This window comes from Exophiala spinifera, assembly GCF_000836115.1.
Source record: "Exophiala spinifera strain CBS 89968 unplaced genomic scaffold supercont1.1, whole genome shotgun sequence".
Lineage (NCBI taxonomy): Eukaryota > Fungi > Ascomycota > Eurotiomycetes > Chaetothyriales > Herpotrichiellaceae > Exophiala > Exophiala spinifera.
In genome coordinates, this window is record NW_015622513.1 from 1,434,978 (window position 1) to 1,462,699 (window position 27,722).

At 52.6% G+C, this 27,722-nt stretch overlaps 8 protein-coding genes across 8 annotated transcripts; 3 read left to right on the forward strand and 5 right to left on the reverse strand.

Moving 5' to 3' along the window:
• Positions 1-206: 206 nt before the first annotated feature.
• Positions 207-835, reverse strand: PV08_00545 (uncharacterized protein; the record flags this gene model as incomplete). Its single annotated transcript, XM_016374910.1, has 2 exons — positions 207-293; positions 557-835. 2 exons carry the CDS (start codon positions 833-835, stop codon positions 207-209), a joined length of 366 nt encoding a protein of 121 aa, XP_016240186.1.
• A 1,999-nt stretch (positions 836-2,834) lies between these two features.
• On the forward strand, positions 2,835-4,558 carry PV08_00546 (uncharacterized protein; the record flags this gene model as incomplete). The annotated part of the gene is made up of 2 exons (XM_016374911.1): positions 2,835-2,913; positions 2,970-4,558. The coding sequence occupies 2 exons, from the start codon at positions 2,835-2,837 to the stop codon at positions 4,556-4,558; spliced, it is 1,668 nt and encodes a 555-aa protein (XP_016240187.1).
• Positions 4,559-4,790: 232 nt separating this feature from the next.
• On the reverse strand, positions 4,791-6,772 carry PV08_00547 (uncharacterized protein; the record flags this gene model as incomplete). The annotated part of the gene is made up of 2 exons (XM_016374912.1): positions 4,791-6,530; positions 6,602-6,772. 2 exons carry the CDS (start codon positions 6,770-6,772, stop codon positions 4,791-4,793), a joined length of 1,911 nt encoding a protein of 636 aa, XP_016240188.1.
• A 540-nt stretch (positions 6,773-7,312) lies between these two features.
• On the forward strand, positions 7,313-11,107 carry PV08_00548 (uncharacterized protein; the record flags this gene model as incomplete). Its single annotated transcript, XM_016374913.1, has 1 exon — positions 7,313-11,107. One exon carries the CDS (start codon positions 7,313-7,315, stop codon positions 11,105-11,107), a length of 3,795 nt encoding a protein of 1,264 aa, XP_016240189.1.
• Positions 11,108-12,799: 1,692 nt separating this feature from the next.
• PV08_00549 (uncharacterized protein) lies at positions 12,800-14,414 on the reverse strand (the record flags this gene model as incomplete). Its single annotated transcript, XM_016374914.1, has 4 exons — positions 12,800-13,855; positions 13,913-14,196; positions 14,261-14,305; positions 14,360-14,414. 4 exons carry the CDS (start codon positions 14,412-14,414, stop codon positions 12,800-12,802), a joined length of 1,440 nt encoding a protein of 479 aa, XP_016240190.1.
• An 864-nt stretch (positions 14,415-15,278) lies between these two features.
• Positions 15,279-17,744, reverse strand: PV08_00550 (uncharacterized protein; the record flags this gene model as incomplete). Its single annotated transcript, XM_016374915.1, has 2 exons — positions 15,279-16,669; positions 17,270-17,744. 2 exons carry the CDS (start codon positions 17,742-17,744, stop codon positions 15,279-15,281), a joined length of 1,866 nt encoding a protein of 621 aa, XP_016240191.1.
• Positions 17,745-22,903: 5,159 nt separating this feature from the next.
• On the reverse strand, positions 22,904-23,977 carry PV08_00551 (uncharacterized protein; the record flags this gene model as incomplete). Its single annotated transcript, XM_016374916.1, has 2 exons — positions 22,904-23,779; positions 23,834-23,977. The coding sequence occupies 2 exons, from the start codon at positions 23,975-23,977 to the stop codon at positions 22,904-22,906; spliced, it is 1,020 nt and encodes a 339-aa protein (XP_016240192.1).
• Positions 23,978-25,960: 1,983 nt separating this feature from the next.
• PV08_00552 (uncharacterized protein) lies at positions 25,961-27,678 on the forward strand (the record flags this gene model as incomplete). Its single annotated transcript, XM_016374917.1, has 2 exons — positions 25,961-27,403; positions 27,454-27,678. The coding sequence occupies 2 exons, from the start codon at positions 25,961-25,963 to the stop codon at positions 27,676-27,678; spliced, it is 1,668 nt and encodes a 555-aa protein (XP_016240193.1).
• Positions 27,679-27,722: the final 44 nt, after the last annotated feature.

The following is a 27,722-nucleotide window of genomic DNA, read 5'->3' on the forward strand; positions in this document are numbered from 1 at the left end:
ATCTGACTTTCGGAGCCTATTGATGGACGAGGAACGGAAAATGTATGCGAAGGATCTGGGCGGTGTTCGGGGGTTTAATACCGTGGATTATCTTCAGAGGTGAGAATGTCTACTGGATGAATTGGTGGGCAGGGTACCTGGGATTGCTCGGCTGCACAGTTCTAGAACAGGGCAAAGTCCCATGATAGATATCTCCTCGGTGTACATTACAAAATCACGGGCGTCTCTGCGGACATGCTCGAGAGCAATTGAATGACGATATAGTATTGTTGAATGCCTTTGTGTACAATTTGCTATGGTGAACGGTCGTCTACTGCATTCGTCTGGGCCCTGAAACCTAGATATTCAAGATATTCAAGCTGACGTGTCTGTGAGGGCCTCTTTCACAACTATGATTTGTATCAGGAAGCTGTGCCACCACCTGATCACGGGCCGTTCCCCTCAATATCAACACCAGGGACGCCTCAACAAGCCGCCTCAAGGTCCATCCAGAAAGGTTACTAGAAGAACAAAGAACGAAACCAAGCACTGGGATGAAATCATCAGCTGATATCACGGTGAACAGCAGTGAGAGGAGACGTGCCAGCAAGACCACAACACCAGTGAGGTAGACACCACCAAAGTAAAACTTGGTGAGACCCCGCAAGATATCTTCTTGGTGTTGCAAGAAGCGCCACGCCCCGACCAGCAGGATGAGAATAGCAGAGAGTTGACAAATGCAGGCCTGGGGTTTCCCGGAAGCGCGACGGGCGGTTGCGTCATTGTGCTCGGCTTCGTCGTCAAGGGCCTTCTGTATTCTGGAGATCTGTGCAATCACGACGCCGAGGGACGCCATGGCATGGGACAGAGAGAACCAGGCGAGAAAGGTCTGTTCATTTGCTGCGTCTTGTGGTCAGCCCATGTGTTGACGACTCATGAATTTGAACTAGGTGATTTTGCTCGTACAAAGGTGACTGAGCCGTTGGGCCAAGGGAACATCGACCGAAATGTGCCGCGGCCAGAGACGGTTGCTGCGTGATTTGGAGTTTTCCGTCGGCGTCCCGTCAAACGCCTTCTCTTTAATCGGACTCTCTGGGCCGGTAATCCTCAGAGTTGCCGCTGCTGAGCAACAGGTTTCCGCATTGTGGCTGCCAGTGTTGTTGTTGGTGGTGGTGGTGGTAAAGGGTTTGAGGGCTGTCTTCGCTCGAACGACACATTGAGGCAGAATCGTTTGAAAAGGAAATCTCATGGTTGAAAGAAGTATATGTTCGGGTATCAAAATTGGTCCATGTCACACTGGCTACACTCGACGTAGCCAGTACGGAACGTCGTCAGATGTTCTTCGAACAACCCTAGATATACCTTAAGTACGGTAGATATGGGTACTACCTACTCAAGGTACAACAAACAGTTGATACTCGCACCTTACCTACCAGATACCGATTTGGAGCAGGTCGCCACCACCCGCGCAAGGAGGAAGAGCACGCTTGCAGCAAGCATGCGCGCCGGGTTTGGTTAAGATCCGTAATGAGCGGAAGTTGCAGCCTGATAACTTCGTCCAACGCTCCCGGGAAATGCATAAGGCCGGAGTCAAGCAAGAAGAGGTACGTCCAGGAAGATGCTCAGCTACCCGTCGGGTGTCGCGAATTATACAAACTCCTTCTCAGACCTGGGCCAGCCCGCATTGACAAATCCGTCTAGGGGAAAGGGACAAGGACAGACACAGCGCGGGGACCAACGTTTGATGCCTGACGTGGAGTGGTACGAGTGTCATCTGTGTCCGGGTAAGGGTAGATGTTTGCCGTCTGCCGACATTGTTGACAGGAGAGTATCCGCGAGGTGAGGCAAGCGACCGCCATCGGGAGGGTGCTGGCATCTGTGTAGCCTGCGTCTGCAGTCCTCCGTACACTTGGCCCGGTCTTTGTTGGAGGGAAGCGATAGCCCCAAGTAGCTAGCAAGCATATCACGACAGCATATAGAAAAGCGCAGCCTCAGCAGCAGCAGCAGCAGCACATGTAGGAGTATTGGCGCTTCTAAATACGGTTGCCTCGGGAGAAATAATGGGTTTAGTGCTCTTTAAGGTTGATCCAGGGCACAAGTGAGCACAACATTATTAGAACAAGGCGGCGACGAAGCCGGATACGATGCCAAACTTCGCTAGCGAAGGCGATCAAGCTTTATTGACCTCAGTGTGGGCATCACAGGGCGAAGAGGCTGCACGAATCGCGGGCGGTGATGGCGCAATTATCGTCGAGGGGGGAACAAGACTTCCGGTAGGCCGTTACCAGCCCGCATCCGCCCCTATCAGAAGCCCCTACAGGAGCCCCCGGCCGCTGAATAGGGCCCCCTCGCCAGCACCTGCTTCCCTCCTGGGCACTGGGCCCCTGGTACTGGGTGCCATCCTTATGTCATGGCAGCGATGTCGGTGCCAACTGGCGGTGCTAACGTTTTATACTTCGGACTTATAGCGGCGCCCACCACCACCACATGCGCCCCGAGTCTTCGCCCTAGAGAAACATCACCAAACATCGCCGCCGCAGCTGCCAGTATCGCCATCTCGCCACGGCACTTTTCTCCTTCGCTCGTCGGCCGTGATCCCCTCCACCCTCTCTTCATCTGCTGCCGGATCGCAGCCATCGACATCCTCAACAAACAATAGTCACATCTCTTCCTCTCATTCTTCCTCATCTTCATCCTGTCCGCCTGAGGTCATCCAGAAACCAGCACCCGCATACTTCAGTCCGTACAGGGCGTCCCCGCCACGGACCGCGTCGCCTTTCACTCCGTCATCGACTACAACTCTCAACGAGTGCTGCGCGCCCCGGTCGGCGAAACAACCCTCGGATCGCTCAGCCATGGGTTTCACGAAGAGCCAGAGAATTGGCATACTGCTGGGGATCGATACTGTCTTCTTTCTGATCGAACTCGTTGTTGGTGAGCGGCGTTCTTTCCCGACATCATGCATCTGTCGCTGACCCAAAACTTTGCAGGCTATGCCGTCCATTCACTTGCCCTGGTGGCAGATTCTTTTCACATGCTGAATGACGTTTTGTCCCTGTGCGTAGGGCTCTGGGCAGTCCGCGTTGCGAACACCGGAAGTTCCAAAATGTACACCTATGGTTGGCAACGGGCAGAGACACTGGGTGCTCTGGTCAACGGTGTCTTCTTGGTTGCCTTGTGTCTATCCATCTTTCTCGAAGCCATCCAACGATTCGTCGAGCCTCAAGTCGTCTCCAACCCGAAACTCGTCCTTATTGTTGGCTGCCTGGGCCTGGCCTCGAATATCCTCGGTCTTCTCCTCTTCCATGACCACGGACATAGCCACGGAAATGAAGAGCATGGAGATGCCGTCAAACATGCGGAAGAAGGCCACGGACATGTTCACAATCATGACTCGGAAACTGCCGCTGTCGCCGACGAAAGTGGCAATATTGAAGACGTCCTTCCCCAAGTTAAGGTCGCTGGTTTCAAAGGGCACGAATCGCGAAAGTTTACCTCCTCGGACGAAGAAAACACCACCGTTTCAGGTCAATCGTCAGAGACGCCACACCGCAAGTCACACGTCCATGGCGAGCTCCATGGTCGACACCGACGTAGAACTTCGGGATCGCTTGGAGGACGGGGCTTTGGTTCGGTGGACAACATCCACATCCATCCAGCCTCATTTCGCCAGGAGATTATTCAAGCTGCTCGATTCGAGGAGCAATCGGACGAATCTTCGGAAGAAGGCGAGGCCCTACTCGACGACGAAGGCGCGCCCAACGAGCGCTCACAGATCTTCGGAAACGGTGCATCGTCCCCATCAAAAGGCAATCAAGGCTACGGCAGCATCGGCAAACGACAAAGTGTCATCTATAACCATGCTGATCATTTTCACAACAAGCCGCAGGGAGAGCACAAGGGTCACAGTCACGGTGGCCATGGCCACTCCCACGGAGACTTGAACATGCGAGGTGTTTTCCTCCACGTCTTGGGTGACGCCCTTGGCAACGTTGGTGTGATAGCTTCTGCCTTGATCATCTGGCTCACTACCTTCCCTGCCCGGTACTACTTTGACCCCGGTATCTCGCTGGTCATCACCGTCATTATTCTCTACAGTGCCATTCCACTTTGCAAGGCAGCCAGCCGAATCCTACTGCAGGCGGTACCAGTGGGCTTGTCGATTGACGAAATCACCACCGACATTGAATCTCTCCCAAGAGTCATTTCAGCCCACCATCTCCATGTGTGGCAGCTCAGTGACACCAAACTGGTTGCTAGCTTGCATGTCAAGGTTGACTGTGAAGTCGAAGGGTCAGGCTCCCAAAGTTACATGCATCTCGCCCGCGAGATTCGAGGTTGTCTGCATGCCTACGGCATCCACAGCTCAACAATCCAGCCTGAGTTTACAACGCCCCCACCTGATGCCGGAGCGTCGGATGGTCAACCGGATTCCTCGCAACATGCACACAGCAGCAAGGCTGCAAGCGTCAACAGCGAAGGACCGACATGCCTCCTTGAGTGCGGCGATAAGTGCGCTGACAACAAGATGTGCTGTCCGTCAGATGGGAAGAGTAGCAGCCAAAACGGCAAGAAATGATTTGCGATTCATAAGACCTTTGGTCGCCGTGTACAAAAGAAAAAATAAAATCAACAAGAGGGCAGGTGGTAATGCGTAGCGATAAAGTAATTGTCCATTAACAGAGGCCGAGCAGCTAGCAGTCTGTATGTAGTTTTTCAAGTTTTTATCAAGAGCACTTTGGCTAGCACCTTCGCCTACTCTAATATTTTCTTCTGCTCAGGCTCTTGTTAGGGATGATACCACAAAGGGTCTAACCGGTCCATATTAACCAGATGTAAAACAGTACAACCCGCACAGCGACGCGGCGCACCGAGTTTGCGAAGAAGCGGACGCGTCCTGAGCCAGCATGACGAGTACGCAGTCTTCGCTTCATGGACCGCGGCACCCCCCAATTGTCTTCTTCGTCGTCGTCGCCGTCATCGTCGCTGTCGAACTGTGGCTTCGAAGGCGATGCAGGTCTGGAGAGTCCTCCTCCGTAAGCGTACGACGAGCCCATCTTGCGCGTCGTCGCTACATTCTCGCGGTCCTTGCGCACGGACGAGCACGATGACTGGACATCGGCCTCGCCCTCGCCCCGGCCCCGATCGACGTCGCGAGTGATGGGCAGCAAGGGCTCTGACCTGTTGTGACGTTCGGATGCTGTCGCGACACCGCCACCGCTGCCAGGACGACCGTGTCGTACGGCGTGGACGGCGAGGGCGAGCAAAGTCAGACCCATGACCTGGGCATACCGGATGAACACGCCCAGCTGGTCCGGGAGGAGGCAGAGGCGGTTCTGGACCGTGTCTCGGGGGGTGGCCTGGTCGGCGGCGGAGTCCGCGGAAGGGAAGACGGCATCTTGAGCCACGGGATTCCACAGGCTCACGAGCTGTACGGCCGGGTGGCGGATGCCCATGGCCCACGATATGCTTTTCACCGTGATTTCGCGAATACGGCCTGTGAACTCGCTGTGCTCGATTTCGCAGTAGTCGTGGTCGTCGCCGGAGTAGATCATGGCGATTTCCTCGGCCGTCAGGTGCTTGACTATGTCTTGAGAGATCAACGGCGTGAGCACGTTTTGGTACTGGTAGCCCGCTGAGAGGGGGATGGACGTGCCTCGTTCGCGCTTGGGGCCACAGGACGTCGTGCCGGATCGGAAGAGTGGGACGTGCGAGAGGAGAATCGTCGGGAACTGAGACGACGATACTTTGGGATGAGAATACTGTTGACCTGAACCATCTTCTTCTGAGGATGGTTCTGCGGCGGAGCGAATACTCGGGGTTAAAAGGCGGCGTCGTTGAAGCGCCGACGCTGACGACGACGGCCAGTTGAAGCGAGTCTCGCAAACATGTCTGATAGCCTTGTCACGAGTCGTTCTAGCGTTCCGGAGGAATTCCTCGACCGGCGTCCAGATCCTGCTGGATGCTGTGGCCGCAGCGCTGCCGTCGCCGGCTCCTGAACTGCCTGTTTCCGGGTCGATTTGGTCCATGGCGCTCAAGGAAACGGTGTCGAGATGTACAAAGGAATGGTTGCCAATGATGTCGATGCGGTTCATGGGGCCAAAGTATGCGTCGAAGCGCTCCTTGACGGGTAGTTGGATGCCCGCAGCGAACCCTAGATCGTGATTCCCTGGCAAAGAGGCAAGAATGCGCCGACCCTCGGGTTCGGCCTGGCTCGCGAACTGACCTTTGTACCATGATCGCAGAAACATGTCGGAGAAGCGCATGTACTCTTTCATCCAGAAGGACGTCCCGTACTTCTTGTATCGTTCCTCCGGCGAGGTCGATTCAACCGTGCCCCATTCCCGTCCGCCGTCGAAGAGATCTCCCAGGAAAAGGGTTGCGTCGGGTCGCAGCTTGTCCTGTAGGTATCCGTACGAGCGACGAAGGTAACGATCGGTGTATGCGACAGTCAAGGCTGACAGAGGCCACGGCCGGTCTGGGTAGGTATGCGGATCGACGAGCTGCGGGTCAGCCACGAGGAGGACATGGTGTGGTCGAGCATGAGTTGGCTGATGAGGTGTTTGTTAGCACCTGGGTGACTTGACAAGATGCGCTCGCGTGTACTGCGTTGAGGACTTACCCATGATTCCCATTTCTGCCAGAGACATCGCTGGACGCTGTTCCCGTAGGTGAATCGTTCGCCCCATAACAAAACGATCCCCCAGATCAGAACCAGAGCAGTCGGCAGATTCCAGGTGCGATGTTTTATCCTGGCAAACGTGCTGGGATTGATGCCAGGGTTGGACCTCATTTCTCTTTGAGTGAAGGCGGGATTTCGTCCCTCATTGTCGCCGGTGAAGGCCACGTTGACAAGCTGCTTGACCTCGATGTGCCAATGATTTGGGGGCGGAACAGATGGACATTGCTATGTGGCACGTTTCTTTTGACCATGGATGATGTTGTTTGATGGAGTACTTGTTCCTGGAATGTGTCAGTAAAAGCGGCACCCGCGGCGCAGGAGGCGTTGCGGAGGGGGGGTCGGGGACCAGGGGTGTCTGAGCGTCCTTCTAGGCGCATTCAACCCAATCAACCCCCTGAAACAGGAGCCACAGGGGTCCAAAGGGCCCTTAAGCTTTAATTAGATCTAGCCTCTGCCGCCTTTAATCGTGGGTGAACGCCGCTTACCTTGCGTTTCAACATCTACCAGTAATAGCCCGATCATTCGATGAACCATGAGCCACTTTCCCACGAGGTGCTTGCCACATTATAAATCTTTTGATGGTGCAGCTTTGGCGGACATGATGGCACTCATAACATCAATGTCTGCGAATGCTGTCCTGCCGCCGCCATCATGGACGGTGTCTCCGTCGCCAGTGGCATCGCTGGCCTCATCACTCTCGCCTTGCAAGTCAGTGGTGCGATAGCAATCTATGTCACTTCGATTAAAGATCGCGCGAAGAATATAGAGGAATTGCACAACGAACTTCTTCTCCTCAGCGAGGTCCTTAGCCGTCTCCGAGATTTCTTGACAAGTGAGAGGGCCAAAGGCAGGGCATTCGACACCAACTCGGTTCTTCAAAAAGCGATCAGCGATTGCCGCGACAGAATAGAGCGAATTGGAGAGAAGTTGAAACCTTTGGAGGGCGGTCCAATATCTCGAGCTATTGATAAGCTCAAATGGCCCTTTGAACAGAGGGAAGTCAATTACTTGATCGATAACCTACGACGCTATGGACAGACCTTCCATTTCGCCGTCACCGTGGAGGGTTGCGACCTGCTCGCCAGAACTTCAGAGGATGCTGCCAAAGGCTTACAGGAGATGCTTGAGGTATCCAGAAAGATTACTGAGCTATCAGCTCAGATGGGTCTTTCTAACGAAGAGGCAGCCAAGCGAGCTGCCCAGATTCAAGAAATCATCGCTTTAATACCAATGCTCACCAGCACGGCCCTGGACGTTACCGAATTAACCCATGCGGCACGAATGGCAGAGCTCAGAGAGCAGGAGAGGCGTACTACTGACATCTTGGATTGGCTGGCGCCGGTGTCGTGGCTGCATAAGCATCGAGATCTACAACTGAGGAGGTCTGAAGGCACAGGAGTCTGGTTTCTGCAACACCGAGACTTTCTGGCATGGGTCCAAGCTGACACTGTCGAACACGATCTTCTTTGCGTTGGAGGACCTGGGGCTGGAAAATCTATCCTCTGCTCGCTGATTGTCGACCACCTGCGTTCCACATTCAAGGATCCGAATGTCGCTGTCGCCTACTATTACTACGACTACTCCGATCAACAGTCCCAGAATCCAATCAATCTAGCACGAGCCGTGCTACGCCAACTATCTATGAATGGCAATTCAGTTCCCTCTGCGGTTGCAGAATTCTATCAGCGTACCCGAAATGATGTGAAAGATCAAACCTGGTTTCATGACTTGCTGTCCATTATACGACGAGTTGCGGCGACTTATACACAATCGTTTGTCATCATCGATGCCTTGGACGAGGCTGACATCAAAAGTCAACATGCAGGTCTTTTTGAGGTATTGGATGCTTTGCGGGACTCTGGCAGAGCCAAAATTCTAGCAACTGCCCGGTCACACGTCCTCAACAACACAATGAGATTCAATAACCCTGTGATGGTGGACATCATAGCAAACTCGCATGATATTCGGCTGTTTCTTGCACGGACGATTGAGGAACGTCCAGACATGGCAGATGTTCTGGATAGCAAGCTGAAAGAGCAAATCTTGGAGACATTATCTCAAAAGGCAAACGGCATGTTCCTTCTTCCTGCCATGCAAATCCGGACAATACTTGATCAAGTCACCAAAGCCGATGTTAGGAGGTCTTTGACCCATCTCTCTTCGAATCTGACAGAAGCATTTCAGTCAACTATTCGAAGAATAACCAGTTTGCCGGCCGCAAGGAAAGATCTTGCGTTCAAGGCACTCATGTGGATATCACATGCAAGGAGACCACTCCGAGCTACTGAATTGCAACAAGCAATGGCTATGCGTCTAGATGATGACGATCTCGACCTGGATAACGTGGCTTCCGTCCGAACGATTGTCGACTGTTGCTGTGGACTAGTCCAAGTGGATAGCGAAAGCTCCATCATACGGTTGGTACACCATTCTCTGGAGGAGTATCTTCGTGAACACGATCATGGCTTGTTTGATGACGCGAGTCGGGCCATCACAAAGATATGTTTGAAATTCCTCGCCCTTGATTATGCAAAGCAGCTACCATTCAAGAACCGACACAATTTTCATGAAGCACTTGATCTGTTACCATTTCTAGAATATGCCGCAACGGAATGGGGGTTCCATGCGAGCAACGTCCCGATTGCCGAATTTCGACACCAAGCTACTGCTGTTCTCAACGACAGTCTCGCACTCATCGCGATCGCTCGGATTCGTGATCGTCATAGTTTCGACTTTCGCAAATGGAAAGAAAAGGCTTGGCATTGGGCATATTCTGGTGGTGCAGGTATATCTATTGTAGCGACGTTTGGACTCGCAGACCTTCTTGAGATCCTCGTCAACGAGAACAAGCAAAATCTGTGCCTCGATGCTCGCGACGTCTATGGAAGCACTCCACTTCACGAAGCAGCGATGCAGGGCCATGACCGCGTGGCAGAAATCTTGATTGGCCATGGTGCTCAGTTGCTAGACAGAAACTATGGCTCAGCGACTCCTTTATATCTTGCGGTCGCATATGGTCGCCTTTCAACTGTGAAATTTCTGCTGGGTTTCGATCACGCGCAGGTCAACACCCCTGGACCTCGAGGATTGACGCCTCTGCACAAGGCTACAGAACAAGGAAACGTTGATATTGTCACTATGCTGCTCCAGGCCGGCGCTGTTGTAGCCACTCAAGACAATTTTGGAATGACCGCTCTCCATCTCGCTGCCCGCCGAGGGTATCTCTCTCTTGTGCGGCTTTTGGGTGTTGCTGGCAGGGCTGTCGGTGTTCAGGACAAAGACGGCTTGTGCGCTCTCGACCACGCTGCTACGGGAGGTTATACAGCGATTGTCAGGTACTTGCTGGAAAATGGAGGCAACATGTGGCATAAAGGCCACGAAGCATGGACTCCGCTGCATCGTGCCTGCCGCGGTGGTCATACCGACATCGTCTCACTTTTCCTTGAGCACGACGCTGATGTGTTTGCTGCCGACAGGAAAGGAAATATCCCGCTTCATTTGGCTGTTCGTTCAGGCAACATGAGCACTGTTCGAGCGTTGTTGGACCACGACCCTCAATTGAAACGTGAGCAGCTGTTTGCAAGAGACAGGAAGGGCTCAACGCCGCGTCTTGTTGCTTTCTTCACAGCGCATTACGACATGCACAAATACCTTCGGGCAGAGGAGTGGGCTCTTCTAGGCACCGAGCCAAGTGACGCCAATATACTAACGAATGCCATTGAACGAGGCGATCTCGAAGCTGTCCGGGTACACCTCACGAACAATCCCGATGGCTTGAATCAGTGTGACGAGAATGGCCAACCTCCACTCCATGTCAGCCTACAAGAGAACCAACGTGACATTGTCAATTTCCTTCTCGAGAGCGGTGCTTCGATTGAATCTGTGGGCTTCCACGGCTGGCGACCTCTTCATATCGCCGCTTCATTGGGCAACTTGGAATTGGTCGAGGTTTGTCTTCAACATGGGGCCGATGTCAAGTCGCGCACGCGAACAAGACAAACGCCAATGCACAAAGCCGCATCCAGTCGGTCTGCCTCTGTGGTCCGACGACTGATCGAAGCAGGTGCAGACCCCAACGATAGAAACGATCGTGGTATGACGGCCTTGCATGTCGCCGCTCATCAGAACGATATACAGATTGTCAGACTACTGGTGAACGAGCACGGCATGGATGTACTTGCGAAAGACTTTATGAAACTTACCGCGGCTACGTGGGCTGAACGATCGGGACATTTGGAAGTGCTGGCGTTTCTGAGGCGCGAGGCGAAGAAGGTAAAGTCAGCGGCAAGAGTCGTCGCAGATCGACAGGAAGATACTTTGCCGAGCTCAACCTTTGGTCTACAGATGATGCATTTACCCGATACGAGCATTGAGGATGACATCGAAGAGATTGAGATTGAGGGTGAGATGGATGCATTGCTGGTTTCGACAGAGGTATCTGCGTGAATAGTGTTCGTCAAGTGAGGACCGAGCACTGAATATCCGTAGGTAGTGGCTCTTTTTTTTTCGGAAAATTCTCTTTGATCACTTTGGCACCTTGGAACAGTCCTATCGTTGTACATCGACCACACTTGTCAATAATAGGGTTGTCGGTATCAGAAAGAACAACCACGCGAGGATCTCCCTTACTCGGCTCTCGACGTTGGCGGCGAGCATGGATAGAGGTGTGTCATGTCATGCTCTTGTGGAGAATGAATGTATGGTTGTGGCGGACGGGTATCACTCACTGTAGGTACGTCGTATCTACGATGAAATAGAGCAGGGCAACCCACCGACTGACCACCTAGGTAGAGAGGTAGCGGTAGCGGTAGCGACAAGCACAAAAAGTCCTGTCAACAATGCAATCCCCGCCGAGATCGATACAAAACTCTCTTTGTCGACATCGGAGATTGTACATTGCAAAGTGATTATGTAGGTCCCGAGTATGTAGGGTAGCTACGTATGTGTACTTATTCTTATTACTTTTATGACTTTTTTTTTTTAATATTGCCACGGGATCGACTCGTAAATGGAAATCGCCGTACAGAAATTTGAAAAAGAGAAATCTTTTTTAAAAGTTCGTACTCGCGTGTACATGTACAGGTGTATCCGTCGTACCAAAGAGACACACACACACACACACACACACACACACACACACACACACACACACACACACACACACACACACACACACACACACAACAACAACAACAACGTTGGTTATTAGTAGGTAGATCACTACCTGTACCGTACCGGAGGGGCTTATTAACGTACGGTATGTACTTGTTAGTTTTTGGACGTCTTTTTTTTTGGTTTTTCATTCAGCTGTACAAGGTACCCCCAAGCACCTCGGTTCGGCTAGCGCGTACGGTTCTACAATGGTTGAACTAACTAGTCAGTTACAGGTGGCACGGTCCCTTTTGGCAGGTCCCCTCGGCCGGGTACCTGAGTTACGGAGCGGCCGTTGAGTTTCATCGTTATGGAGCTTTTTTTTTGGCGTGGATGGAGCAACGTTAGAGTAGAACGAAGAGCAAAAAAGAGACAAAGAACAAAAAACAAAGAACGCGGGTACACTCGCCTGTCATGAGCACGCGTCAAGGGGCAATTGATCGGGAACTTTTATCATACGAAGTAGTTCACGTAGTTTACCTGGATACCTGGGGCCCGTGAGAGCGGTGGAGAGAGAGAGAGAGAGAGAGAGAGGAGAGAGGAGAGAGAAAAAGACAAGAGAAGAAGGGGTTCATCATTGGTAACAATGAGTAAAGCTCTCTGCTGGCACCGACCGACCTTTACACTGGACTCGTCTACCTACGGTTACGTTACGCGTGGGACCCTTTAGTTCTATCATGGGAGAACAACTCTTGTTTATTTGTCCACTCTCACCACCCTTACTACCTCAATATCGTACGTACCCTGGACCATGTCCGGCTGAAGACTAGGTACCTCAGGTAGAGAGAAAACAGTACCATGTTTATTTAAGCCGCACCTCGAGGAATCCCCCCGGTGCACTCATCTTTCTATTCATCGTCAAATCATTCATCATCGGAACCGTAATTCGGGGGGGGACAACACATCATGTCATGGCGTTCTGGGACCATCGTAATAGGCATCGTACGTGTAACCATCACTCGACCTGGCTCTCTTCAGAGGCAGAATCTATCCACCCCGTCGTGCTGCCAGTCCCGAGCCAGCACCCACGTCAACGAGATTTCCCGACGACATACCACCACCGGTACCGCTACCACCGATATCGTCGTAATTAACGGCGTCAGACTGGTCCGAGTTCCATACCTTCTTTTTGGAAGGTGGCCTCACTTCCAGCCCTGCATCGATGATTTGCATTCTGATCATTTTCATCCGAGCCTCGCGGATAAACCGTTCGACCGTGTCGATTGCATTTTGTTGGATCTCGGCCCGTGCATCATGGTGGACGGCATTTAACGTGCCGTGTTCAAGGTCAATGCGGGCGTCCAACTTGCTCTCATTGATCAACTCTTCAATCTCTTCAAGGAAGGTTGACTGGTACGGAGGATCGCCAAACATCTTTTCCATGCTGGCCAGAGTGACTTTGCTGAACGGCAGTGAATATTGAATGATGCTCTTCGTCCTGATCCTCTTGTAGATGTCAGACACCAGAGGCTGCAGGTAGATGTCCAACAGATAGTCTGCCCGGTAGGATTCAAGAATCTGTAGACACTGGCTGTACTTTGTCGCGCAGAAAAAGTTGATGGCCTTGCGAATGTGAGGTTCAAGTTCGAGGAAATTCCGGAAACTGTGGTTCTCCAGCACTCGGGCCTGGAGGTCGGGACGGTCCATGGACGCCAAAGCCGAGAGCCCACCATAAACGGCGATGTCATTGCTGCTGATGACTTCTCTGTAACTGTCTGAGATGGTGGCGTCGATGTTGAGGAATGTTAGCGCCGCTTCGAGATATTCGCCCATCGACATTTGTTGCAGTCCCATGGCCGCTTGCATCTTTGGAAACGTTCGCTTCGCATCTTCGGCCTTCATCTGTAGGTTCCGGATCTTGTGTACCTGAGACTGTACGGCCAGCCAGTTCTTTTGTTCAATCGCGACCGCAATGATTCGAAACGCCGTGGCGGCAATGTGGCTAGCCGTGGTGCAGTAGTCCCGCATTCGAGAGTACGCCTTGACGGCGTTGGTGAGGTCTCCGATCGTGTAGTAATGTGTTCCGAGGTCTTCGTTGCCCATCTACCAGAGTCGGCGTCAGTCATTTCCGGGGCTGGTCGGCATCAATGACAAACGCACCCGTATGCTTTCCTTGATCAGGTTGTTCTTGTATCCTTTCAATTCGTTTTCTAACCGAGCAGTTTCTGCAGTGTTCTTTTTCTCCTGCTGGGCTGCCCATACTGGATCCAAGAAACTGTCGACATTCTGACCACCGAAGACTCTCTTCAACAATGCCACCGCCTCGTGGTAGTTTTTGACATCTGCACCTTTCTTCGCTTCGGCCATCGCCATCACGGCTGCTTCCTGCGCTAATACGGTCGAACATGACGCGATGAGGTGCAGGCGACGAAACACAGTCCGACCTGGACAAGGTTCAGTTAGTGGGTGGAAGCCGTGTTGTCTTGTAGGATGCCTTTCTTTGTGTACCTCTGTAGTTCGCAATGTAAGCGGGCAGGTCGAAATTTGGAGCATCTGAAAAACTGTTAGCATGGTGATTCCCCGAGACTGGTCTTATGACCAAGGTACCTTTGACCAGCACTGTATATGTCGGTTGCTCTGCTGCTTGCGACTCCGTAGCCATCGTGGATACGACAACGCCGGCGTGTCACCTCTGAGGGCTTCTTTCTCGTCCAGTCTTGGCTGACTTTTGAGGGAACAGAAACGCACTGAGAGTCTATTGGAGGTTGTAGCGGCGAGATGAAAGAAAAGATAAAGAGAAGGTCAGGTGAAGTTGCTGAATGGGTTGCAAGAATACAGTGAATTGTGTAGGGGAGAGCGACCGCAGGTGATGATGATGTCGTTGCTCAGTCTCCGCATTGCATTGATTGAGCCCAATTACAATCTCGTCTCTTGGCGCGCCTGGAGGCCTTGGTTTAGCTAAGCTAAGGAGCCTGGACACCCCCCGGAGCTTAGCGGGTTGGGGGCCAGAGGTGCCTGAATGATGCCTGATATGTGCCCGTGAAAGACCACGTCCACGAGGGAACGCCGGAAGCTTGGATGTGAAATTTGTCTTCAATGTAATTACACTTCGGCGCTCAGCGCTCTCATGTTGCCCCGAGGGATCTTTCTCTCACCACCCTGGCTATCTCGTATCATACAAAAGCTTTTCACTCCATCAAGGAGAGCTTCGTGAGTAAAAATCCCTCCTCCCCTTTGAGACCCTCTTGAGCCAATCCCCCCATTGAGTGGCTTTTTTGTAGCGTTCATTAAAACATACCCAGTGGCAACGGAGAGTCCTCCATTGCCCCCATCGCCGTACGGTCGTCCCAAGAAAACTGTCAGTATGTCCGACGATTAAGAAGGTATGAACAAAACAGGAAACAAAACTCTGTCATCATGCTCAAGGAAGTATCCGAGCTCAACTGAAGTCGTACCCAATATCCCGACCCATCAATTCGCTAAAACGCACCATCAATAATTCAGAAGAACCAGCAAAGAAAAGTGTTCAAGCCATCAAGGCATTCAGGTCAAAGGCCTGAGTGTCCGCTTCGGTCAAGGGCAACCAGGGGCCTTTCTCCTCTTGAGTGGCGTTGTGGAATGCCTCTGCTCTCTTCAGGGTCTCGACATCGAGGTCTGTCACGTAGCTTTTGCCGTCGGGTAGCGACATGCGCACTTCAAATTCATTGTGCAGCATAATGTCATCTTTCCAGAGCCGCCGTTCACCATCGTATACGCAGAGCACCCGTTTTTTCATCCGCATCTTGTCGGCGGACATGCCCCACGACGGTGGGTAGTGCTTTCTCTTCTTGCGGCCCTTGCCGAGGAGAGACACACCTCCCTTGGACCAAGTCATACCCTTCTTCGATGACTTCGTGGATTTGGAAATGCCGCCAGCGATGACAGCTCGCGCTGAGCCGGCCGTCTTTGACTTGATGACACCGCGTCCGGAGCGGCCGTTGAAAGACGCGTCCGCATCCTCGTCGTCGTCCTCGTCGTCCTCTTCATCCTCATCCTCTTCGTCATCGTCGTCGTCTCCACCAAAGGTTGTTGGGACGTCTTCAGACTTGAGCATGTGACGGTCCAAGGTCTCTTTGACGTCGTTGTCATCGGTGATGCTGGCCAGGTGTTGTGCGTTGATGGCCTCGCTAGGTTCCTCTTGCTGAACCACACGCAGCACACAGTCGTCAAGATGCTCATAGAAATCTTGAGCATTGGTGAAGGTGGCTGAACAGGTCGAACACTTGCCTGTGGCATCTTGGCAATAGCTCGACAACTTGGGAGGGTTTGTCGTGGGGCTGCGCTTGCGGCTGTTGGGCGCGGTTTGTTCAACGCCGTGTACTGAAGTCAAGTGCCGCTTGAACACATCTGCTCGGTTGAAGCTCTTCTCCGCGGGCGACCCAGAGCCTGGGCAGAAGCCGCACACCATGTTGCCCTTGTAATGGGTCAAGGTGTGTCGGTTCTTGTCGTACTTTCGCGCAAAACCCTTGTGATGGTACTCACATGTGACGATCGGGCATTTTTCCGGTCGCTCATGTTGGTGGGTCAACAGGTGAGCCTTGAGATCCTTGACGATCCTGCCGCAATCCAGATGAGGGCAGCGACCCTTTTGGCCACCGTCTTCACCAGGCTCTGATGAAGTGCTGACATGCGAACCTGCAGAAACATATGAAGCGAGCGATGGTCTTCGACTGGGCATGTTGGGTTGCTGGTAGTAGTTGGAGTTTGTGATAGGGTCGGAGAACTGAGTAGTAGGGAAGATGCCGTATGGCTGGGGGGACATAGCAGGAGAACCGGATGGTGACGTGTTGGTGAAGGTGTTCATGTTAGGTGGAAAGAGTGCTGATTCAGCGTAGGCTGTCTCCCCAAACGGTCGCGAGGCATGAATCAAGGATGGATCTGCAGCGAGATGTTGTCAGTACATGCTGTTCTCGACATGATGAAAATGGTATCGAGTGGTGGAACAGAGAAAGAGACGAAGAGACGAAAGGTTCAAGGTAAATATGAAAGACATCAAATGAGACGGACAGGATGATTCGAGAGGCGGTCTGAAACTTCCACTGCACTGAGCAAAGAAACGTGTGTGAAAACCACTTGCAGGTTGAGAATATGGTACTGCAGCGGAGCCGTGCAAAAGCACTTGGGATGAATAGGGTCGGGCGATGGACAAGGGGAGGATAAGAATGAACGCGAACTGGTGGGAGACGCGAAGGGCATTTGGGTTCTTGGATATGTCGAAGCTGGTGTCGTGGGTGACTTGAAGATTGGTGTCGATCTATTGCCCGCGGCGGGCAGGGGAAGAAGAAGGGAAAAGCGAACTAGGATTTGCCGAGTGCCGAGCAGCAGTGAGTGGATCCAAGAGGGTATTGACACACATCACTTCGGGACAGAAGAGACAGGAGAGGCTCTTTCGCCGGACGAGTCACGTACAAATGGGGCATGGCTGGGTGGAATGGTCGGAGGATGCCGCTGAAGAAGAGGAAAGATCTGCACACTCACCCACGTAACTATCCGGAAGCTTTTCAAAGGCGAAATCGGCTTCCATCGAAGCTCCCATCAGGTCCTGTGAGAACGAGTCGTGATGGGCAATGGCTGGCATTACACCGAGTCCATAAGTCGCACCCACGTTATCGAAGCCGTCCTGGCTGGAGATGGTGTGGGATGGTCCGGAATACGGGGAGCCAACCGTCGACGAGGAGGCACTGGGGATCGACTGGACTGATCCCGACGAGATCAGGGCAGGCGGCATTTCGTGCATCAGGGGTATTTCGTGCTTGAGCGATTGCGGTGCTGTTGCAAACATGGATGGGTTCTCAAAGTAGGAATAGGGCAATGCGTGAAAGTTGAAGGTCATGTTGTCGGCCGACTCATACGAGTCCATGGCTAAACCGGGAAAAGGTGCTGGGACGTATTGCTCGGGGTCAAAACCAAAGTCCACGTACTGTTGGCGGCGCGTGTGCTCGAGAACGAGCATATTATGGAATGGCACTCTCACTGCAGTGACTGCATGGGCTCAGAAGGGAATGCCTCTGGTGAAATACTTCTCCGTCGGCGTTGTCAGACTTTGGAGTGCCGCTAGAGTCGTTGGCAATGGTTTCGCTTGGGGCCAGAAAGGTTCGTGCGGTCCCCTGGGAGCGAAGGATCCGGATGCTTTGCGCCTCGTGGTAAGACTCCTGGTCAGTACCAACGGATAGGGTGCCTTTGGAAAAAGAGGCTTGCTGAAAGATGTCGACTAGTATACTATTCTGGGAGGTAGACTCTTTTGCGAAGAAGTCCAGGGTCTGCCAACGGTGGGTGGTTGCTGGGCGGATGACGGTAGAGGATGTCTTGTTGTCGCGGTGGCGGAAGCAATCTGATGGTCACAGTGTTGATAGCGATGGCAGAGGGTGAGCAGGTCGAGAAGTTCCAAAGTTCTGGTCCCAGGCTGAGGTCTTGGGGGGCGAAATCGTGAGATATATGATAGTCCTCTGGGTATCGAAGAAGCGATGCCGAAAGCAGGGGCCTTGTCTTCCTGAAGGGTGTCCACCTTAGCCCTATACTTTTTTCAAACCAGGATAGCAAGTAGCGTTGGTGATGCGCAGGGGGTCCCGTAATTTTTGCTGGTGCAAGCACAGCCGCTATACACAAAGTTACGAGGACGCCAACGACCCAAAAGTGGCGGCTAATGCATGTGCTAACACCCTAGCACTCGGGGACGCCTAAAGTCCACACTGTCAGTCGGCTTGGACTTCCCAACGAGAGGGGACACCACTGGCGCTTCGGATGGGAAATGTGATCACAGAAGACACAATCCTTCTGACTTGTTTGCGGGCACAGCCATTTTTCACGTGGCCTGTTATGTAAAGTTGGACAGAGATGGCTGACGGCGTGGTATCCCAAATTCCATGTCCACGGAGATGTTGACACAACCACCTGCGAGTCCCTTCCGAGGACTCTGTCTGGCTTCTGTCTCATCTTGAGAAACGCCCGCTCTCTTCCATCCTAGTCGCCTAGTTCCCTTACTCATGAGCCTCCTAGCGATGTAGCAGGTGCGGTACTTGATAGGGGGCTTGTGAGCAACCCCCGGTAGTAGTTCGCTGGATAGCCACAGTTCAAGCACAGTAGACCAAATCTCCAGGTTCCACGGGCGGAGGTCCGTCCCCGTTCTTTCTTCACAGGTTTACCCGGGTAATGGACTATGGGCACCATGACGAGATGTCAAGGGAGGGATTAGGCTGGAGATGCTGCATTGGGAAGGGTGGATGGAGCGGTACTGGGCTGTTGTTGACGGCTCCGACCACCACTGACCAGTGATGCTGCAGCTCCGCCCAGGGATGCTTTGATCTGACTGCCCGTTTGAGCAGCCCGCCCATCTTTTTGCGGGTTGGTCCTTTTGGAGTCGGTCAGAACACTTGCTTGAGTGGTCCTAGTGACCCTCACAAGGCGAGGCCGAACGATTTGGCGCCATCGTGCAGATGCGGTCAACCGCGACTCCTCCCCTCCCACCAGCAGGGGAGCAAAAAACGTGGTCCTCCACTCTGCTCGTATCTCGGTGTCAGCCATTGGTCAGGCACTCTCGGGGTCGCCAGGAAGGACCTGAGCTTGAGGCGCAGACCAGGCAGAGGTGCTCTCCCATTGGATTCAGCATGCGCGAGCCACATTTCGAGTCCTGGATGTGTCTATTTTTTCACCGCTTCGTGGCTGAGCAGGCATGGTGAGGGAGGTGTAGCCTCATGCACAGTCACCGACTCTTGCACGCGTTGTGCTGCAGTGGACTGACGACATGATGGTGAAGCCACACCTGAAATCACTCGAATCCTCGGATCCTCGATTAATCCCCTCAAAGCTCACCGTCTTCCACAGGAGTGAGGGTCGTGCGGCGGCACATGCAGTGATCGCTCCCGCACTGTGCCTCGCCCGTCAGCCATACCCGTGGCATGTGAATTTTACCTTTTCAGTTCGATGGTCGATCAGTCCAGTTGTTCAATAGTCGTAGATAATGGTCATCTGCGGCGTCCCATCTAAGCATGGTATGCCTGGGCACATTAAAACCCAAAAAGAACCGTGCGCGATGCTCAACACCGGGGATCCCTTCACTCACGGATGGATCACATGGAGGTCGTAGCCAGACAGAATCCGTGCTTCCATGCTGGCCGCTCAGTGTTTAGGCCTGGAAGCCAATGGTTGGAGGGTGGCTGTTATTTGGCTTCAGACAATATTTGGAGCAGACACGCTCCGGAGGGATGTGCTCCAATCACTGTTTTAATCGAGATCCGGAAAGGCACTTGATGGTCCCTTGCGTGCTTAGCCCTCGTAAAGGGCCTTGTGCAAAAGGACCGCGACCAGTTCAGTGTCAGGCACCTCGTGTCTGATTTGTCCGGGCGATGCTGACTGAGGTTACACACCAAGACTTTTCGTGACTTAACTCTTTCTGACACCACCCTGTCCGTTATGTTTTTGAAATGATGCGCTGCCTACCGTCACGCCTCGGCGGTCACCTTTGAGCCAAAATCCCCTGGTGAGCAGATTGATCATGCCAACCCACCCCCCCTGCTTCGGATCTTCTAGCCTGACGATATCTTTGAGCACTGTAACACGACCCACGTTTCATCTCCTCGGTCGAAGAGAACCACGGCTTCGGATTTGAGTACGCTGACGGTGTCGCTGTACTGTAAGGCAGCATGACTAGTGTCGACGCCAACGATACATGTTTAAATGATGATGCGGTCGCCTGCGAGCGAGACGGCCGGGGTGTCGACAATACTCAAAAATACAGAGGGGATCCTCAATCCTGTGCACGGGGACTGGCACTGTTCCGTGCGGGTTTGGGAACATTTCTTGATCTTTTGGTGCCCGTTGGTGCCGGACTGTCTGGGGATGGCGCGCCGCGATGAGGACAAAGTTTGGTTGATCTCTTTAACCGCCCACCCGGTAGGGTTAGTCACGTAGGCACCCTGTGCTCCCTAAACCCTCCCTAACCGCACTTAGACTTAGGCGACTCAATTGGGCGGTGTTGGCGGCTGGCACTGTGAAGTCCCTATTGAGGCAATTGTAGAATGCATCTCGTCCACCAGCGATTTACTTGCTACCAACAGACAGAATGCTGCACGGCACTAACACCTACCCCTGGCAAGCGCATCGTAAACCCTGCACTCACGTAAAGCTTTGGGGTTCATTTCACATGCGGTCAATCGTTCACGTTCCAAAAGCTTTCGCCTCTTTGGGCCCAAGTCCAGATTGCGGTCTGTCGACTTGCAATCGAGCCAATTGTTCCGCCGTCTTGCTTTTGGGTACGCTAAACGTGCCATGTCATAGACTGGAATGCCCTCCCAGCCAACTGTCCAGACCGCTGGTGGGCTCTACGTCCTGGCAGCAAAAGGAGGAGGAGGAGGAAAAGAAGGGGCCAGAGCGTGGGGAGCTGCAAGTGCCTGCAGCTGTCAATCCTCTGCATCAATCGTTGGTGGTGGACTCACCCACGTTGAGCCCATGCCCATATTCCGGGCACCCCATGATGTTTCTTGACATGAATGGAGCTTTCCTTCACAATGAGGGGTAAGTCAGTAACTTGGTGTTGAGTCTCGACTGATCGACTGTGGTGCCTGGGACGCTTGGGTCACGCCATTATGAAGACAGAGAACAGAAACCTTGTGTCCTTCTCAAAACCCTTGAACCTGGTCGATGGAAAATGCCAAAAGTTAACTCCAAAACGACCAGGGCGTCAAAGATTGCTTTGAGGTTAGTTGGCGAGACCGCCCCCAAGCATGGGCTGGCCTGTTTGCAGAGTCACCGAGCCGTCGACCCAGAGGAAGCTCATGTTCGTCGGGTTGTTAACTTGTGCTGGTGTCTCAGCCATAGGACGGGATATCCCGACAACATAATAGTGCGGCCCCAGGCATGCCGCGTCGAGGAGGCTGGCGAGAGTGCCTCATGTCAGAAGCTCAAGGGCGCACAGGCTGTACAGAGTGATTGCGGCAGAAGAATGGTTATCTGCAACGCGCACTCGACAAAGTCTGATCCTCCCTCTTTCATCGACGAGTAGCTAGACAGATATTTGGCCCCTCTCCATCTGCAGCCCTATACGGAGTCCGTAGTGTGAGTTGCTCCAGAGAGCGATCCCGATTGTGATGGTTGCAGGCTGCTCTGTGCTGCCCCCCCCCCCCCCCCTCTTTGGGCGTGAAAATCGCACTTAGCGGCTTGTGCCGGGGCGTTTCTCGTGTCCCGGAACCGGTGACTTGGGTGAGATGGTGGTGTATGTTGTTCTGTCCGTGGCCACATTGGGATGTGATTTTCGCTTAGGCATGTCGAGTCATCCCTGTTTTACGAGCGCCGAGAGTGAACAACCCTGTTGACTTTGGAAACGCTGTCGCTGGTGGCTTGCGCTGGAAGCGAAAAGAAGACGGTCTGGACTCCCTGCACGGTTCTGACTCTCAATTCAGGACTGCTCGCTTCCCAAGACTCCGGATACAGAACATCCAAGCTCAAGACGTCCTAGGTTGCTTTCCACCACAACACTTATTTAGGCGAATAGGGGCCGTGTCGCGTGAACCAAACCTTGCTTTTCGTCCGTGACTATCGAATTCTATCGCTAGTGCCATGTCCAGCATCACTGGGCCAACTTGAGCCAACTTGAGCCACCAACAAATCGGGACGGATGTGCAATAAGCTTCGAGGTCTAAAGGACGACAGCTTCCTTCAACGAACATTTTGAGTTCGCCGTGGCCATATCTGCATTTACGAGCATTGGCATCAGTATCCTCGAGCTGTTTCCCCCCTCCTCTTGGTCTTGCCCTCTCGTGTCTGAACGGTCCACTTGGCCCTCGAATTCACCACTGCCTGTATTACGAATACGGTCGCCTGGAGGGGTATTGTGTCGTCAGTGGACTGATTCTGACGCCTTGTAGACCATTTCTGCCTTGAAGGACGAGTGGTCACAAGGGCTCGACTACAATTTCCTTCTCTCTCGAAGGTCTTGTCGTATTCTTGCCACGACCAGATCATCCGCCCTACGCAAGGGTCGATTGGGTATGTTCTGGAGCGTGACGTCCAACAGGTTGACCCAATGCACCAACTACCTCTAAGCCTGCCGTGAGCGAGCTTCCAAGGATCGCGAGGAGAGTTGCTGGCACTGTGCAGCCCTGAAACTGTTTGGGCAGGTCAGTGCCAGATGGCTGGGCTGTAGCCGACCGAGGCAAGCATATTTTCGAGCAGCATGGGAGTTTCACGCAATATGTTCCATTCTTGCTCATGCTTGACCATCAATGTGCCCGCAAGTATAGTTCCATTGAGAGCCACTGAGCTATCAATGTCGATCCCGGGCACGGCTACGGCCTCGCGACTCCTCGGACATATGGCCATTCGGTCCCTTGTCATTGCCAGGTTATAGCTAAACGTAGTCTCCCCATCTCTTTCTATATTGATATGTTCGTTCAGCTGCTCACCTGGATGACTTGCAGCAGATAGTGCCGCTCTCAGGAGCAGTTGGTATTTGGAGAACAAGATCTCTGCCGATGCTCGCCCCTCCAATGGGGTGGAGAAATGGAGAAGCGGGCATGATGGATCGTGGAATAGTGGAAGTTCGGGATGAGCCGGCACAGTCATACGATCAATGAGGAGGCCCCAGTCCTGCGACTCAGACCCTAACATATCTTCCATCGAAAGAAATTGCAGATGACGGTGGGCTTGACTGGCACCGCTGTGCTCACCAGAGTTGAAGAAAGCAAATAATCGCTGCGAGGCGGTGTCGCTTTGATGGGTCTGCCACGCATGAAGACATTCGTAAGTCATACCAAGGTCGGCAGGTTCCAAGAGGCCAGTTTGGGGCTTATTATCCTTGGTAGCGATGATGAAGTGATTATGGATGACGGGAAACTTGTTCAATACCAAGATATGCGATGGGTCATTGCTTGGTATGCTGGTGATGAGCAGGTCTGGTGAGGGCTTCGCAAATGGATCGAATTTTGGTCCCCGGCTTTCTGTCTTCTCAGTTCCTTTGGGCTTGTTGGCCAACGCCGGGCAATATCGTAGTTGGAACTAACACCTATGAGCAGGGCCATCAGGGTATGGAGCGCGGCTCTCTCGACTTACGGATGATCCTTGCTTGATTCGCAGGACTTGGAGAGCTGTGTCTGAGAAGAGAAGAGCTTTCTTGCGATATGCCTCTTGAAACTTCCTCGAGACTAGGCTCTGCAGGTGTTCTGCAAGGCCGAGTGCCATGTCTGCTTCAGACATACTCGCACGTTCTATGCCTGTGGGATATTCTGAATCTGCCGCAGGTGCTGAGTAGGTCGCCCAAGTTTCCCTCGGTGGCTACCAAGGCGGTTAGAATGGCCAGACTTGAGAGCCGCCTCAAGTCCTATCAGCTATGGACCTCCTGAACTAGCGCAACGGGGCTTGTGATGTTGTAGTGTCTCGATGTGAAATGATCCAAGTGATGTACTGTATGCACAGTCATTATCAAACGGAATCGCACCATCCTTTGATCAGAAGAGACGTGACGAGAATTCGGCACCAATCCACAGCCAAGTCGGCTAAACTGCGGTAAATCCCCGACGTCTCTTCACCTTTCAGCAACACTCTCGACTTGTTTACTTTCTGTATGCCTAGGTACCTTACCCTCAACTCTGTGATAACATGACTTTTACTAACTCACTTGTTATATGACAAGCTGATGACTCCGCGGTCAGGACATTGGCATTGCTTTATATTCTGGTCGCTGCATAGCATTGCAGTGGTCCACGGCCAAAGTGATCTTCCAGGCTGAACACCACCCTCAACCCTCCAAGTTTTGGCCGTTCTCTCCCTCTACATCGACCTCTCAAGTCAAATACTTGCTGCCAAAGCTCATTCCAACCGTATGGGGAGGACCACAAGCTAGTGAGATGAAACCAATGTGTCAGGTCTGCTTTTGCCCGTGGCTGTCGTTTCATCCTCCATTGCTTGGTCCGATGGGGAGCCCTGGCATACATCGCGTGCTTGCCACGTTTTCAGAACCAGTCTCAAGGGTAGGGATTCGGCGGTTTGATCGTGGGCCAACATGTCAAATGCCAACCCGTTTCCGGGCCGCAGCAAGATCCCGTATAAGTCAGCCCCCACTCCAGAGGCACCTGCTGACGAGCATGATGGCCGGGTTTTGGACCACTCCACAATGTTTCTCTGATTGAACTACTCAATCTTCCATCGACCGCGGCTCCAGGTTATAGTCGCCAGTGTGTCTTCTCGATTTCGCCTGAGATAGGGGCTATGCATACGATGTCAGTTGGCTCTGTAGGCTTTTCTTGTGGACGATCGTCAGACCTATAAATGGACGTTACACAGAGTCCTTGATGTTTGCTACCTTGGTGCAAGGCTCTGCGTTTGATGAAAACTCCCTCGAGCGCCCGAGGACCCGGCCCTGAACCAGAAAGCCCAAGAGCATTTCTGATCTGAGAATTTTGACATGTCGTGCCAAACATGGGAAAGACAAAGAGATCGCGGAGAACTGTGAAAGTACTTGTGAGCCCTTCTGCAGACTGTTTCTATTCTTGGACTCCTACAGACAAAAGACGCCGATTATCTCTGCCGCTCGATGACATTTCTTCTCCTCCGCACTGCCAATGCAATGACAAAGGTATTCATGATATGCTGAAGCTGCTTCCAAATGGCGAGGCTTCTTGCTGCTCCTTCGCCATGTGTGCCAGTTTGACGTCTCTGTGCAAGGGCTCAAGGCAAAATGGCGTCCAAAGGAGTCACTGGGTCAGCAAACCGATTTGTTTGAACACATGTGGACGGACTGGATGAGCCTAACAGCGTATGGGCTATCATACCAGTCGCCGGGATTTACCACGAATTGAGGAAGACCGTGCTACAGATTGAGCGATTTGGTGTTTCGCAGACTGCGGCATTGCCTCCCACCATCTGAATACATCGGCCCCGACTTTACGAAAGCCGAATCCATGGGTTTGCTTCAGGCCATGGTCTTCTTATGGGACGCTGTTCCGGGGCTCTCTCGAAATACCAGATCGATAACAATATCATGACAAGCCTGCTGTTTGCAAGGCGAAGAGGTTTCGTACCCTTGATGTATGACGCCAACGAACGCTGATTGTAGGCTTCCATGACTCGACATGAAAACGAAGGGTTTGTCCAAGGAGCCGTTACTAGGCGGTTCCGATGATTCACAGCACATTCTAACATCTGTATTCAACTGTGTCTAGCAGTTTACTGTGCAAGGTCATGTCCCGGGAACCTTTTGATCCTTTGGTCACGGACGATTACCCTGGAGAGTACGCACCAACTAACGACTCAAGTCACCCCGTCGGTATCCCGTCAGATTCGGCCGACTTTAAGCAATTCACCAACAGTCGGGCCTCAGTTGCCGAGCGCTTTGTACCGGCTCCCTATGACACATGCTGCCAATGTCACCGTCATGAAGTCGCTCCTTCTCAGGCTCAAGAAGGATCAAGACATCGCACCTTCTACGAAAATGGACACAGTCTGCAAGCAACATCATTGGATACCATGTCTCCCTCCGTCTTGCCAGCTTCTGATTACTTCCTCAACGCCAGTTTTATTCCACGAGACTGGTCGTCTTCGTCTCACACTCTCGGAGAAACCAGTGGCATGCTCAGTGGTACGGCTTCCTTGCCGCCGCCCTGCCAACCAGGAATTGAAAACGGGTTGTTTGATCACAACGGTGAGAATACCATGAGGAGTTCGGCGGTGAACAGATTTCTGTCTACAGTAGATGACGCACATTGTTCCAATGCTCTTCTCTCGGCTGATCTCGACATTCATCCCATAGGAACGGTTCCTTTGTTCGCGACCTCATCACCTCCGACAAGACAAAGTAATATTGCCGAACCCTACCTACACACCTTTGAGGGAGACGATGGCACCGTACAGGACCCCTTCAGATATCCAGACTGCGAAAATGTTGTTCTCCCAACACTTGGATTGGGGGTTGATGCACTTGATGGACATGATCATTTGCAATATGATGTTCAAACTTCCTCGTTTGGCAAGATGGCAACTCCAGAAGTCTTTCTGGAAAATACTGACACAACCCTGGTTTCGGCTGCAGCTGTTAATCATCTAGTCAGGAACTCAAGAAACCAGCAATCAGTATCACTCTCAGTCCCAAGTTTCCATCCTTCGTCGCTTTATGCGGAATGCTCCTTTCAACGACCGTCTAGCGAAGATGTGGAGCTGCAGAACCCTTCAAAATTCCAGCAACTTGAGGCTGTCCCTATGTTGGAATACCCGCCGCTACCAGAGTTGGACGACTACGCGTACCAGGAGCTTGAACAAGCAGATTCCACTAATCATGGGCCACATGACGACTTACACCACCAATGGTATATGGAAGAGCAAGATCACATTGCCGGGCTGCCCGAGGTTCCACCTTCTATTCTTCATAACAACCATACGTTGAGAGCAGCCCCGAGATCTGAGTTCCATACCTCAACGACAAGCAGGCAGGTCGGATCGAGAAGTGGACAACGCGATACCTCTAAGGACGACCTTCTGGTTCATCTCAAGTCCCAAGGCATGTCATACAAACAAATCAAAGAGATCGGTGGCTTCAGTGAGGCTGAGTCGACATTACGTGGTCGATACAGAGCCCTTACAAAACCAAAAGAAGCTCGCCTCCGAAGACCGGAATGGGGAGATCGAGAGGTAGCATCCCTTACACTTCTGTGGGCAGGATAGATTCTGACTATCAACAGATTGAATTGCTGTTCGAAGGCGTGGCGTACTGCTCGAACACGGACCCACTTGCCTCTTCATCTCTGCATAATCTTGACGCAATCTCCATAGGACAGTTTGTGAACAAAGTCCCTTGGAAACAAGTTGCAGAATACATGGAAGGAAAGGGAACATACAGATATGGGAACGCAACCGTCAAGAAGAAGTATCTGGAGATTTTGAAACTACGGGGGACTGAAACATAAAACACGCCCAACAACATCCCCCCATATACATCACAAGGATGAGC